Here is a 15,484-nt window from a genome sequence, read left to right as displayed (position 1 = left end):
TATGTGTGGATCTCGATGTGCAGTTAAGCTCACTGCCACAATCGTGAAGAGGACATATTTTCATCGATCTTAATTCTTTCTTCTTCTTTAATTATTATTTTTTTAATTGACGATTTTTTTTTCTCTCCAATGAAGGAGACGGATTCGAGATGTTGATGTAATTGTGAACACAGTTGAGATTTTGTTCTGATTTCTACTTCTATTTCTCTTTCTTTCTTTGATTGATGTTTGGTCTGATTGGTCTCTTTTTCTTTTTTTTTTTTTTCTCTCTCTCTCTCTCTTTAGGGTTTGCTGTTTTTAGAAGAGATTGGTATCTCTCTGAGATTTTTTTTTTTTTTTTTAAATTTGATTAGTATTCATAAATTGGATTAAAATATATAATATTGTTATGTATGGGAAATACAATGCTTTCTTCATACTTGAACGTACTCTCCAGGATCCTAACTGTTGGATCGTCAAGGAATTGTGATGATCATCCACCAGTCCACCATTACACGACAGCAACATTGCTCGTTACTACCAAAATGTCCTTCGCAGTAATTTTTTAAAGAGATTTACCTGTCAGACCTTATTGTTACAGTTTTATTACAAAAACTCCTTCGGATTTATGACAATTCCAAAAGAACCTTAATTTATAAAGTTTGTTACCCACCCAACTATATTTTATCAAGTTTGTTAGCCAACAGACCTTCGAGTGAGAATCCATGACATAGAATTCAAATTGTTGCACCTTTGAGTGTTTCCTAACCACGTCAATTTTTAGCCTCCAAAAACATGATCAAATGCCACAAGGTTTTTAAGGACAAACTTTTAAGGACTTAAAAAAAAAAAAAAAAAAAAAAGGAGAATTTTTGCCATTAGATTTTATTTTAAATTTGAAAGTTGAGTAGTCATCTATTTTCAATACCTTCAATCAAATTCAAAAATGACCTTTTTTATATTAAAAAAGAAAAACTTTTGAATCAAAAGTTTCTCATGAAATCAAGAAGTTGTAATGTTAGATTGCCAATTTTATAATTCATGTGGGCCTAATGACCTAGTAAGATTTGAATTCTTACTAGCCTGATTCATATGTAAAATTTGTTTAGCAACAAATTTGATAAAGTAAATAAGAACTCTTTTAAAAAGTGAGAGAGATAATGAGTTCGATCCGCCTTATTGATTAAACCATAGGATTTTTCCCTACTTATGCAAACGTGGTTTGTGTTGTTCGCTCATGAATCTCTTGTTTTTTTTTTTTTTAATTCTGATAGCTAATAAAACAAGAGTGTTGCTATTGCCACCCTAACTTTTGCTAATGCCACACCAGTTTTTATGTAAAATACAGCTGGGGTGGCGTCAGCAAAAATTTATCTGTCAATAATAGCTCTCTAAAACAAATGTACAATAATGAAAAGTAAATGTAAAACCACTCCCATCATGTTCGCATGACTGTCCATTCACTGGGACAGTTCTACTTATTGATAGTTTTAGGCCGAGAGCTGTAGAAGTAAATGGGCTCAAATTCCGAAGTTGACAATCAGATTCCCAAATATACTTTTGACCATCAAAATACTACTTTGACCTTGAGATTCTCAAGAGTTCCTTTGTTGCATGGGTATTTTTATCTCTTATAAGAGTACAATGCTTTTAAAGACTTCATCATTGAAAATTAATTTATATATCTATATATATATATTCTTCAAAGATCATTAAATTAATTAATTTATTTATATTAATTTTGATAATATGATCATCTTGATGTAAGATTACAATCATTAAATATAAGGAGATTAAAACATACCCTCATTTCTTTTGTTAAATATTTGAGATAAGTTATTGTATTTTTAAAAAGTCATTTTGGGAGACTTCGTTTTTCACTATGTATCACATTACACTGACGAGGAGATACACACATAAATATAAATGTTTTTCACTTGTATCTTGAGAAAACACATCTGTGACCATCACATCAATGCAATGTGAAATATAGTAAAAAATAAAGTCCCTTATGATTTTTCATTTTTAAATTGATGATGTCGGCAAACTCCCTTTGATAAAGTCTAGGAGACTACATGAAAATGAATTGAATACTTGTCTTTAACTTTGAGTCCAAAATCTTATATTTGTCTTTCGTAAATCTAATATTTTCAAGTTCTAATTAATATCATACATATATTTATCCTATTATTTTCAAAATTTTCTTAATTTCTTAAAAATATAATCTTAATTTTTTTAGTCAAAATTTCATCATCTTTTACTTTTCTTATAAGTTCCATTTTATCCTTAGATTTAAAGGTTAGGAAGGTAAATTTTTTTAACTGAAGGTTAAATGATTAATTTAAAAATGTAAAAAAAAAAAAAAAATCTAAAAGTTCTAATTAAATGAAAAAACTTGAGTTATTTTTCAATTCAAATCAAGAGTCCAACTTTGAAGTAGTCAGGTCGTTCCAAAATTTTGGACGAATCGTCCTCGTAAGTGACATATGTTTTTATTTTTTTTATTTTATATATATATATATTTGATTTCCCAATTTTTATTAATATTTAGAATTACTCTTTAAAAATACCACGTGTAATACAAAGGAGAAGGCACCTCATCATTGTCAAAACATAGGGAATCTCAAATATCTACCAAACTTGACCCTTAAATAACTCCCAGACTAAAGATGGTAGGACATAATTAGTCATGAGGTGTAAGAAAAGGAGGAAAAAAAGCATCAATCGGTGATTGGACAGCATTGATTGAAAGATCTCATAAATGTAAATCTCGATGAGATGGCAACCTGGATAAAAAAGGGCGGGAGCTATAATAGGACTCGTGATTTTCGGACGCACCCTGACGTGGCATGGGTTAAAATCACAGTCTTTTTCCTCGGGATACAAACTGCACATCCCCATAAATATGTGTATTTGTGTATCCCGAGAAAAAAGATAATATTTCTAGAATTTGCCACGTCATAAAGCGTATGAAGAGTATTTGAGGTGCGTCAGTAAATCACTATTCCTTTTGTAATTCTTTAGAGAGTAGAGTAGTAGACTAGGGAACTCAGAGACTCTAATGGGTCGAAGAAAAAGCGATAACATGCGGATTGCCAACCCATCCAACCACTAACTAAACAATGATTGCAATTTGACTAACTAATTAAAAGCAGCCAAATCTCATCATTTTCCCCTAAACAATCTTAATTAGTTCAAACTTTAAAAAGACCTTGGTCAATGGTCGTATCACCCGACAATCACTGATACGAGGCAATGGCTCCATTCCACGTGTCATCTTCTTATTTGCTAAATATCCTAATAGAAATTTCTTTTGGATGTTTGGTCACGTGGTGTGGGTTCATCTTGCCGCGTGCCTCTCACGTGGGTGAAGGAAATGTTTGTGTCGACTATATGAGGACCCATAAGTTTTATATTTTTGTGTGAAGTGCAATGGATGTTCATTAGGGGACTTTGTTGGAGGGTGTTAGGAGGGTAGGGAGTCCCATATCTTCTTGAATGAATGGTGGTGTCCCCCTCTTATCAAGCATTTGTGCAATGATTAGGGTTGTGGGTAGCCCTTCTAAGGCCTCTCTTTCCAATAAATTAGCTTCCGTAGCCGCAATGACAACCAATCCATGCTAAAGTTTTTTTTTTATAAATAAAGTAGAAGATTTGTTATTTTTAATGGTTTTTTGTTGCTAAATAGATTTGATTTCTACTTGATATCTTCAATTGTTCTTTTTTCACATGTAGAATCAAATTTGTCAAAAAGGTCTCTTTATCTATGATTATTATTTATAAAAAGATTTGAGAAGGCAAAAGGGAATCTCATATATCCAAATTGGACTCATTGATTGGGAATGCCTCATACGACCTGGCCTTGGATTTTCACAGATAAAATTCAACATCCAAATGGCTATATTATTCACGCCAGACAATGAGTTTACACATCCAACAAGATAAATTAACTAATGATTGGGTCAACAAACTCATTAAAATGGACTAATCTAAAATCAATTAGCCTAGTTGTAGGCCCCACAACCAAAGAGATGAGTTGGACCATAAAAAGTTTCAAAAATGGCAAAACTACCAAAATTGGACCTTTAAGATTGGAATGTCACCTGTAGATGCAATTTTTTGCATCCATCTCAACATCTACAACCTCCTTGTTAGTGCTCCCTTGCTTATGTGATTCCTCCTGGATCTACCTACACCACAAAACCTCCAACGCCCAAGTTAGACTTCAAAATTATTTCAACAGAGTTTTAATGCAAAGAATTTCATACCTTTGATTAACATGAGGGTGTCCCTTTCATAGATTGTGGGATAGAATCTTCCCTATTAAGCGTTTCGTGATACATACGAATCTTGCTTAATTAGGGATTCCTTTTTTTAGACAATTCCTTTTTTTCCCCCCAGGTTGCAGTCCTATACCTCACTAACTGAGCTCTAGGCCCTCTTCCCCTGACCTATGGGCTCAGTACAACCTAAATTCCACCAACCTCAGCACATCTCAAGGTGACATGCGTTGCAATCTACGCGGCTTGCAAATTTGACACTCTGACATTAACGATTAACCTTTAGGTCGATTAACAAAAACCCAATTGCTATCTTTCATCCTTGATATGGGAAGGGCATAGACAAATAGTTTGCTTTTGGATAGTTGACAAATCCTTTTTTTTTTTTAGGAAAGTTAATTGATCGAAGTATATTTTCTTCTTGAGCTAATTGCTTCTACTTCTCTATTCCTTACAGGGGAGTCTCTTGAGGATGCTATAAAGCAAAGAAATTAAGGATTCAATTTAGTCATGAGTTTCCCTTCACCTTCATTGGCTCCCCTTCGATCCCCTTCTTTGGGGGGTCTACTCTTGTTGCGTTGAACTGCTCAACATTGTTATTGTTATGGTCATATCGATATTTGTTGAATGTTGCTCTACATTGTTATAAATTAACAGTTAAACGTTATGCGTTGAACTGGTTCGACAAGCTTTAGACCTCAATTGTGGGAGAAGACAAAGCCTGTTCGATTTTTCTCTTCTATTGCACCTCTTAGCAACAAAATTTATCAGTTTTTCTTTTTCATTTTAATTTTCTCTTTGATAAAAAATAAAAAAATTTCATCTTGAAAGTGTTTTTGACGAAAATACATTACTAAATTTCAACAACATTTGATGCTGGTCCAGGTCCACTCTAGCATATTGCTTCATATTTTAATACGGAGTGGTGCTGAGGTGACATAGAATGACACAACGATGTGGTGGTGCACACATAACATAACCGTAGATGCTTTTCTGCAAGATACAAGTAAAAAGCATCTATGGTTATGTGTGTGCCATCATGTCATTTGTGTCACCATATATCCTCGTTTGTGTCACTCCGGCATTGGTTTTTAAAAAAATAATGTCCGTTAAAGAAACATGAAAAAAGAGTTTTCAGCACAGACAATGGAGGGAAGAAATCTCCACAATCATCGTTCTCCACACCAGATGGATGAGGTGACGTGTGTCCATATTCCTCTGCCACGTGGCGAAACTAACCGATCTCTTAAGAAAAGTAGAATTTGCGGATGAGTTACGGGCCTTTCAATTTGGACATGCTGGACTGTTCCTTGGGCTTTGTCTTGGACTTTAATGGAAGATACTCTGGCGTGTGGACTTAGATGTCTTAGGTCTAGAGCCTTTTACTTGGACATGGTGGAATGATCTTGGGCTTCGTATTGGGTTGAAATGGTCCATCACGTGAGGAAGACAGCCAGGTGGCAGGGGCCAGGGAATAAGCCATTTACACTGAAGGACAGGACGGGTCTCCCATATAAAATAATGCTCGTCTGTGTGTGCGTGTGTGAGAGAGAATCGAAAGGGTATGGCCGCCAACTGCATCTCTTACACACACGTTTTGTCCCGATATTCCGAACCTCCCATTTCGGTTCCGATAATCTCTTCGTTCTCCTCCTCAACGTATCCCCATCGGTTTTGATCTTCTTCAGTAAGTATCGAACACTTGTTCTCCAAAATTATGAAACCCTAGCTCTTCGATTTGTATTACTGTTCTACTAGGGTTTACAATTTCACTTTTGTTTAAGCTCCAATATAAAATTTTGACCTTTTCGGTTGGTTATCTATGAATTATTGACTTTGTTTTTGTTCAATTTCTGGGTTGTAGTAAAATCGTAATTTATTTGTGTGCTACGTGCCCAATTGGATTTAATCATAATTTACTTGTTGATGTTCATTGTATGTGTGGTGCATCGAGCAGATCAAAGGATCAGACAAATATTCTCTTTTTTTTATTAACTATATATGGGCATTTTTTTTTACTTCATTTGTATTAATTGATTTAGGTAAAATTTTGTTAAGAGAGTACCAGCAAGGAAACCGGAAACATTGCTATGTGTGGGTTGTGGAAACGTGTTCAAAATTTTCACTGGGCTTTAGAGTTGGTAGAGGCAACAAGATTCTATTTTTAGGAAGATTGTTGCAATTCTAATATGATAAATTTGATCATTGAAGTCTTTATGGTGATTAGTGATGATGGGGTTTCTTTTTTTGATAAGAGAAAAAGAGGGAGGGGGTGCGACACGCATGGTTTAAATCTCCTTCGATACGTCTCAGTATCATCCACCAACGAGACGGACAGACAAGTCAAATGTATCGGACGAGATTTGAAATCATAGTTCATTTTTCTCATTTTTGAACCAGACGTCTCAAACGTATCAGAAATCTCATTTGAGACAACTCGGTCTCTTTCATGGACAAGACGTCAAAACGAGTTTTAAAACCATGACAACACGAGGACTTCTCACGAGATCAATCATGTTAGGATCCTTGGGTTAAGACTTAAACTTTCCACTCCTTTAACGTCTAGGTATTTTTGGAGTATGGTTTGGGTCTTAGCATTTGGTATCAGAGCCAACCCCACGTCCAAGGTTCGAGTCATGGGGAGGCGAGGGGAAAGAAATAAGGGGGCTTCTCTATAGTATGGGATATGGAAGGGGTCTTGAAAAAAAAAAAAAAAAAAGGTCTTCATTGTAATCTGGTACATGGAAGGGGTCCTTGAAAGAGAGGGGGGGGGGGGGGGGGGGGGGGCTTGCCATAGTATGGGGTATGGGATATGGAATGGGTCCATCAAAGTAGGCCACCGTTATTGGTTTAGGAAGGGGCGACTAATGGAAAAAAGAAAAGGGGCTACTTGGTACTTGGAAAGAAGGCCAAGGGACTAGGGGACTTGCCATAAAGTGGGCCAAGAGCGTTAGCCTTGAAGTGTGGGGGTATGTTAGGATCCTTGGGTTAAGACTTGAACTTTCCACTCCATTAATGGCTAGGTATTTTTGGAGTATTGGTTTGGGTCTTAACAACTCATACGACAGGGTTTCTTGCAACTGCAGTTTTAGGAGGAAGTTCAATGGTCAGGGACTTGAGAGTTAATTATCTAGCGGGTCTTATTTTTATGGAACAATTTTTATCTATGCTTTTCTTAATATTGTGCTTGATGGCTAAATCTCTTGTAAGCTTGCTCACATTTGATCTAGGTTTATGTGATTGTTCCTTGGATTTCTCACCCAAACATCTAAGCCGGTTTGCTGAAGCCGCATTCTTTGTTTCTCAACTTGGTCTTAATTATTTTTTTCTGGTACAACAGGCTATTAAGACTCAAGGGACAATGGGAGATACGATTGATTTAACTGGGGATGGGGGTGTGATGAAAACAATTGTAAGGAGTGCCAAAGCTGATGCTGTTACTCCAACCGAGAACCTTCCACTGGTGGATGGTATGCTTGAATTTCTAGTTTCACTATTTTACTTGTGTTGGCTTCAACTAGTGAACTAATTGGATGGTGGGATACTTTATTTTTCTTGATCCACTTGTCATATCTGACTATTGAATGGTTAAAATTATAAAATTGGCCTGTTTTTTTATTAGTTGGTCACCACCTAGTTAAGATTGGTATTTATCTGTCACGATCCTCAATATCAAACACCATAGTAATTTTAACCTCTTATGTTGATATTCTATCTTTTTTCTTCTGCTTTGATAAGAGTATAAGGTTGTAATATCTTATAGTTTATTTTGCTGGTGGACATGTTTTACATTGAATCTTAGGAATTATGATTTTTGCAAATATCTTTAATAAACAACTCTGCTTTTGTAAAATATGATCTATTGGATCTGATTGGCAATAAACTGTCATTTTCAATTTATATCATATTTGCCTGTTTCTAACTTTCCATACAAAGAAAATGTGTGTGGTTTTTGGAGTCATGTACCAGATTGTATAATGTATAAAGACTATATATTCTATTCATTAAAAATAGCCTATGATTTGCCCATTTTCAATCTTCATGGTGCACATAACCATTGATTCGGACCTCAACTTAATGGCTCCCCCTAGGTAGTCAGAGCAATCGAATACTCCTCAGGTCTCACTATTAGATCAAGCTTCCTACTTTTCTTTTTTGATTAGTAAATGTAACTGTTATTGGGAAAAAGTGAAGTCTATGCGAAGGAACTTTCCAGAGCATAATTGGTAAGAAATGTTTAGACTTCTATTCTAGTTAAGGATATGGTTGATGAGTAAGGAATCACCTTTCACCTTATTTGGTTAAATGAAATGGAATTCAAAGGGGCCTCTACCATTTAATCCTTTAGATTAGTTGGATGCTCGATATCGTCTATAAAGGTGCCTTGTATTCCAGCAGGACTGGAATGGCCTGGCAGGCTTGATTACTAACTTCTGTTTTTTTGTTTTTTTGACAAAGAGCTAAGGTAGAACAATTGGTTTTCTATCTGTGTTGTTATTTGGAAAATGCAGTCAACTTTGAAGAAGGAAAATTGCCTACTTTTGGACAGTAATTAAAAGCAATGGACGGTAGTCCACAAAACATTTTTTTATCAGAAGGCTAAGATAATCCTATTAGTTTGAATTTTGAATAATCCAGATCAATCGATGTCTGTCCTTAGCAAACATAAACTTTTTATCTTTTCAGAAGGTTAAAGTGCTCAACTGTGCTTCTCTTGCTGTTTGTTGAAGTTTATTTCATCTTCTACTGGGCTTACTTATATGAGCTGTGTACATTTACCACGGACTGCATTTGTTGAAGTTTATTGAATTGCCGATGAATTTTCTATTAGTATTAATAGCATTATAATTCTTTATAGATTCTTTGGTCATGGTCATCATCTTGGTGTCTTTTGAGCAGTTCATTATGAAGGGGTGCTTGCTGAAACCGGTGAAGTTTTTGACACTACACATGAAGATAATACTGTTTTCTCTTTTGAGGTCGGGAATGGCTCCGTGATTAAGGCTTGGGACATCGCTTTAAGAACCATGAAGGTTAGGATATGCTTTATTGATTTAATTCTCAAATCAAGTTGGAATTTATCCATTACTCTTTTTTTCTTTTTTCTTTTTTCTTTTTGATTCATTTAGGTGGGAGAGGTTGCTAGAATCACTTGCAAGCCAGACTACGCCTATGGAAGTGCAGGATCTCCACCCGAAATTCCACCAGAGTAATTTCGATTGTTCTGTCTCACTTTTCTACATTCAATTCTCTTTTGACATTTAACTTTCTAGAAGTGTAACATGTGCCACTCTAGTAGACCAGGAAGATTATAGTGGTTTAGCTAGATACGCAAGTGGTTCAGTCTACCCTAAATTTTTGGGATAAAGCTTTGGTGTTGTTTATGAGGGAGTTGAACCAAATCGATTTTGAGGCCGGTTCCAAGGTCGAACCACCCGGTCCGAAATGATTTTGTAACAAAAACTTTGGCAATTTTTTGAAAACTGGGCTAAATTAGTTGGTTTGGGCAGAACCAACTATGCTAAACCATCTGTACCTTTTAATTATCTAATGGGTTTGTTGGATTTTTTCTTTTTTCCTTATAATTGCCTCGATGCAATGTCTGTTATGTCCATGCCACACAGTGCAACTCTTGTTTTCGAGGTTGAATTGGTGGCCTGCAGGCCACGTAAGGGATCAAGTCTCGGTAGTGTTTCAGATGAGAAGGCCAGGCTGGAGTAAGTGATATTTCCATGGTTTATTTTCTATTTTCCTTCAGAGCATCACTTGCTGTTCATTTATGGTTTTGTTTATGATCCATTTTTGAACTTAAAATCAGGGAACTTAAGAAGCAGAGGGAGATGGCTGCGGCAACCAAAGAGGAAGAGAAGAAGAAGAGAGAAGCAGCTAAAGCCACCGCCGCTGCTCGTGTGCAGGCAAAATTGGATGCTAAGAAAGGTCAAGGAAAGGGGAAAGGCAAAGCAAAATAAGGGTCTCTGATGATCCCCATCTTCACAAAGGATCTTTGAAATAAACAGAAACGATAGATACTTCATTTATTTCTTGTGAGTTATGTAGTTAAACAGAATCTTTTTCAAGATCATAAATATTTTAGTTGCAGATGCAATATATAACCTATTTACAGTATTAGTTGATAAGTATTGTTCAAATTCTTGGTTGATGTTTGGTTTCCTAATCAAGCATCTGCATCCAAAAATGAGAATTCAGAGCCCAGAGAACGACACGTATATAAGTTGGGTTCTGCCCATCATATAAAAGTGATTATTCCCTAAAACTTGTTTCCTAATTTTTTTTTTTTAAATGTTATTATGTTAGTGTGATCGATGGCTAATTTTTGAGGATTATATCAATCAATTTGTTTGAGTTTGGGCGTTTGGTTGCTTGTAGTAACCAGACTTATTGAAGTGGGGCTTCTGTTTTCGCAATTAGTCAGAACAGAAGAACTTTTTTTTTATTTCTAGTTTAAAATTTCATTAATTTTTGTGGAATCAAAATAATCTTCTTCGTTACAAAATTTCTAGCAACACGAGGGTAGAAGGTTAACACTTGGGAAGATCGGATGGTGGAGGCAGCAGCTTCTGATTGGAGCGCTTTCCGTCCATAACAATCCATGCCATCTTCAAGCCCCAGCTAGTGTGGACCTCCAGGTGGCAGTGCATAAGCCATACACCTGTCATACATGGGATCATGATCCCACAAAGCTAATTAGCACATAAATAAGAAGACTTGATCAATTAGGTATATTAGATTGGATTCATCGACTGAAATTTATAAATAAAACCAAGTCATCATCCAAAATTTCAATGAAGTTTGTTTACTATACTCACCAGGGTTGTCAGCAAGGAATCGAATGGCGACCCAACCGCCAGATGGCACACCAACAGTGTTCCTCTCCATAGGATCCACAAGATTGAAATTTGAAGGATCATTCTTTGGATCATAGTTACCGAACCCTTGCCCAACGATGAAGAAGTTGAAGCCATGGAGATGGAGAGGGTGGCTTTCGACACCAAGGATGCTAGTGTCCTGCATCACTAACTCCACACTAGTATTGAATGGGAGAACCACCACCTTAGTACCATTGCTCACCATAGTATTATTTGGTGGGGTGCCAGTGTAGTTATATGGGAATTGTGGGTTGGTAGGGAAGTCAGTAGTGTAAATCCCATTTGATTGCTTGAAGAAGTGAGCTTGGAGGAGTGCTGTTGTAGGGAGTGCAAATGAAACATTGTTGATTGATGCTGCCAACATTGTGTTATTGGGCCCTTGGCATGTTTGGTTAGGTGGGCATGGGTTCAAGCCCAGACCTACAGTAAAGAAGAAGCGTTTGTTAATGGCTTGGGGTACTTTGGCTGGGAATTGAGAGTTTGCTAAGCTTCGGAGTTTCTTAGTGAAATTTGTTGCAAAGGAAGTGTCATTGAAGAATGGAAGGGTTGGTCTGAAGAGAGGGAGTTTCTTGGTGGACACAGCCGGTGAAGAGGAATTGGGCCGAATGTATTCAAGGAACCCTACGGTAGTGGAATTGTCGAAGGTGGCGAGGCCAGTGGCATAGGATCTAGCAGCCATGAGGAAGGTGGCATTGGGGAAGTCGTGTTTGGTATTGAGAAGGACATTGGTGGTTTGTCCCGGGGTGATTAGAATTGTATCTGTCTTGAATGGCTTCACGTAGATGGCATCAGCTTCCACCACGGTTAATGTATGGTTGGCAATGCTAAAGAAGAGCTCATCATTAAGTGCAGCATTGATAAAACGAAGGAGATACGTCTTCCCTGGCTTCACACTGAGCTTGAATGTATCTGGTGACCCCGATCCAACACGAGAACCAAAAGAGATAAATAAAATACTTTCGATGTCACTTAAAATATAAAAATACTGATGATTTACATAATATACTCGTTACAATTCAATCTGTATAAAAATATTTTAAATTCTAAAAAATAATTGAAATGACATGAGTGTATACATAATGTAAATTGTTGATAGAGTATTAAAGATAGTGTGAATGCAATTCATTCCAATTACGAGATTAAAGAGCCAAATATTGTTATTTATTATGACAATGAATTGTATTTATACAATCTTTAATATTCTTTTACCATTTATGTGGATCATCATAGTGTTCCATACCTTTGGCAGAACAATTATATAATGGCCCCGGGAGACCATTGATGGTATATGCATCAGAAACATTAGGGGCTCCTCCACTTTGCAAAGCTTGATTGATAATTGTCTCAGTATCTGCATTCCACCACTCACCTGGAATCCCAAATTCAAATTCAAATTCATGTTAGTGAATCAAGGTAATGGGATTAATCTCTAAATAATGATCATTAAAGATCCATCTCAGTTATGTTTTTTTTTTATATACCAAATATAATAGGGACTTCTTTGTAGGGTTTAGAGAAAGGATAAGGGACATTGCGCTTGGGGAGGATGACAATGGGTCCATAAAGAGTGGACCTAAGCCATGATATGTGGGCATGCCAAAACAAGGTCCCTCTTTGCCCAACGATCGTAAAATTGTACACGTAGCTCTGCCCAGTCTGTATGGGGCATTGGGTCACGTAGGCAGGTCCATCGGCCCATCCGGTCCTTATCTGTCTGATTCCGTGCCTGTTCTTCCCATCAAAGAAAAACCCAATGTAAAGTCTCTCAGGATTGTTTAGTTAACTTATACTACAATTTGAAGAGGGACATAAAAGGAATTCCTACCAATGTAGGGTGATATTGTTTTGAACATGGTTAACAACTTTCACGACCACCTGATCGCCTTCCCTTGCAATGATTCGAGGCCCCGGAAACTGTCCGTTGACAGTCAAAATATTCTTACTGTGGCACAATCTCGTAACTTTCTGCAGCTTGATCTGCATGGATAGTTCAAAATGGATTAATAAGAGAATTTCATATTTTTCTTAACTTCTTGGATACAAGTAACATGTTAGACTATTTAATACAATGTTTATATAAGAAAATAATGAAAGGAAATCTAACTTGAAGTGACTTGATCTAATTTTCATTGGAACTTGATTTGATGTATCATTATACACCTTATTACAATAATTCATATTTAGTACTCTATAATTATAACCTTGGATGTGATATAAAATATAAAAGCCATGCAACACATACATCGAACTTGTAATGCCTTGTTACACGAGCATGCTTGGCTTCTATGAGCTCGGGCAAAAGCCATAAACCACTTAAAGCAAAGAGTAGTATAACTCGAAAGATAATTGACGAGGGAAGAAGAGCAACACCCATCTCTCTCTCTCTCTCTCTCTCTCACTTGTGATGAAGATAAGACTCTAAGATCAAGTAGTTGAGATACTTGGGTACATGGCTGTGAGAGCTTCTTAGGTGATTTTATAGAGCATGTTTGGTTGATTAGGTGATGAGATTTTCAAATACTTAAGAACTGAGGTTAATTAGTTTGGGTTGGCAAATATTTGGTCCACGCGGCTTTTTGGTCGAGCTTAACTTTAGAGTGTTATTAAAGTCAGATTGCTGGATTTGATATTCTTTCGTTTTCGGTCCAAAATTTTCAAATGGAAGAAATTTACCGAAATGCCCATCAAAGGTTTTGCCCCGGACAAAGATGGTCCTCACTCATTTACTAATATCTGATATGTGTAATGATTTTCTAATTAACTCAACTCTAACATAATTACTCAAAAACTCACTTACGTGGCATGTGCAAATACTGTAGGTTTTTTCCTCGAAATACAGAACTGCACATCCCCATAAACATGTGTAGTTGTGTATCCCGATGGAAAGATCTACGGTTCTTACACATGCCACATCAGTGAGTTTTTGAGTTATTTTGTCATATTGAGTTAGAAAATCAGCACTCATTTGATATTTGTTAGTCTAGCCCTTGAAAATCATGGTTTTAAAACTCATTTTGACGTCTTGCCCACCATGTGAAAATTTAAGATTTTGACAAGAAAATTCGACGGGCTAAAACACACAAATTTTAGAAATCGAATTTCAATGTCCCATGGTCATTAAAAGTTTTCATGTTCCCCAATTCCACGGCTTAGAGCCATCAAATTTCTCCCATCCTCTATTAATTTGATGACTTTGATCCGTCAAAAAAATAAAATTTGACAATGAAAATTTTTGACGCCTTGGTCCATCAAATTTTACAAAATTCGACAATCTTGGACTGTCAAATATAGGATTTTTTCACATTGTGATCTCATCTTGTTCGTGAATGAAACCAAGTCGTCTCGAACGAGTTTTTCGATATGTTTGAGACGTCTCGTTCAACAATGTGAAAAATGAATGTGGGGTTTTAAAACTCATCTGTGAACGAAACCAAGTCTTCTCAGACGAGTTTTTCGATACGTTTGAGATGTCTCGTACAACAATGAGAAAAATGAACGTGAGCTTTTAAATCTTGTCCGATACATTGACTTTCTGTCTGTCTTGTCCATGTCTGATATCGAGATGACTCAGATTATACATCTTGATCTCGGATGAGTTTTGAAACCATGTTGAAAAATGAACTAGCCATTATAACTATGAACAATACCATCTTATGATTAGTTAAGTGTCATGTAATTGTTAAAACATGAAATCCAACGATTAGGATAAAAAAAATATATAAAATGTATCACTAAGATAAATCCAAACCATTGGATTTCGTGTTTTTAGTGTTGAGATTGCATTTTTTACGAGTCTTTTTTCATAAGTCCATGGCTCCCAACACATAACAAAACTGTCCCACAATTTATAGTAAAAGTTGACAAATAACTATACTTTATCCTGATGTACAAGACATTTGTTACATAACAATGGAAGAAGTTCCCCAATAGGTCATTAGAAGGAAAATCAAATAAACTAATAATAAAAGGGGTATTTTTGTAATTTAGAAGAGAGCAATCATGTCAATTTAATAAATAAAATAAAAAAAAACGTCATTGGGTAGTTCGATTGAAGAAAATAGCCTTCTTTGATCTAAAGGGACTACTGAACTGGGTGGGTCGTCACGTAGTAGCCTTCAACCTCCTACCGTTAATTCTTGGTTGTGAAGCCAAATCAGTTGGGTTACCATCTTTCTCGTTTTAATTGTCGGTTGTTTCTAAATTAATAATTTAATGTACTAAGGCACCCACACAATGAAATGTTGCTGTTGTTGTTGTTCTTCTTCTTCTCCACCATCTTCCAACAAACCTCATTCACATCAAACTTATGATCGATTAGTTTGAAATTTATTAATTGAC

At 36.1% G+C, this 15,484-nt stretch overlaps 2 protein-coding genes across 2 annotated transcripts; one reads left to right on the top strand and one right to left on the bottom strand.

Moving 5' to 3' along the window:
- The first annotated feature begins 5,785 nt into the window (after positions 1-5,785).
- On the top strand, positions 5,786-10,388 carry LOC147399659 (FKBP-like peptidyl-prolyl cis-trans isomerase family protein). Its single transcript, XM_086445110.1, has 6 exons — positions 5,786-5,946; positions 7,600-7,729; positions 9,159-9,292; positions 9,389-9,468; positions 9,884-9,976; positions 10,078-10,388. The coding sequence occupies exons 2-6, from the start codon at positions 7,621-7,623 to the stop codon at positions 10,226-10,228; spliced, it is 567 nt and encodes a 188-aa protein (XP_086301236.1). The 5' UTR covers positions 5,786-5,946; positions 7,600-7,620; the 3' UTR covers positions 10,229-10,388.
- Positions 10,389-10,738: 350 nt separating this feature from the next.
- Positions 10,739-13,608, bottom strand: LOC147399658 (laccase-17-like). Its single transcript, XM_086445109.1, has 6 exons — positions 13,389-13,608; positions 12,972-13,123; positions 12,628-12,872; positions 12,387-12,515; positions 11,087-12,055; positions 10,739-10,929 (listed from the first exon to the last, which is right to left on the bottom strand). Exons 1-6 carry the CDS (start codon positions 13,518-13,520, stop codon positions 10,799-10,801), a joined length of 1,758 nt encoding a protein of 585 aa, XP_086301235.1. The 5' UTR covers positions 13,521-13,608; the 3' UTR covers positions 10,739-10,798.
- Positions 13,609-15,484: the final 1,876 nt, after the last annotated feature.

The sequence above is a fragment of the Akebia trifoliata genome, chromosome 6 (assembly GCF_017979445.1).
Source record: "Akebia trifoliata isolate Shusen 1 chromosome 6, ASM1797944v1, whole genome shotgun sequence".
NCBI classification, from domain to species: domain Eukaryota; kingdom Viridiplantae; phylum Streptophyta; class Magnoliopsida; order Ranunculales; family Lardizabalaceae; genus Akebia; species Akebia trifoliata.
This window is presented reverse-complemented; position numbering and strand designations above follow the sequence as displayed.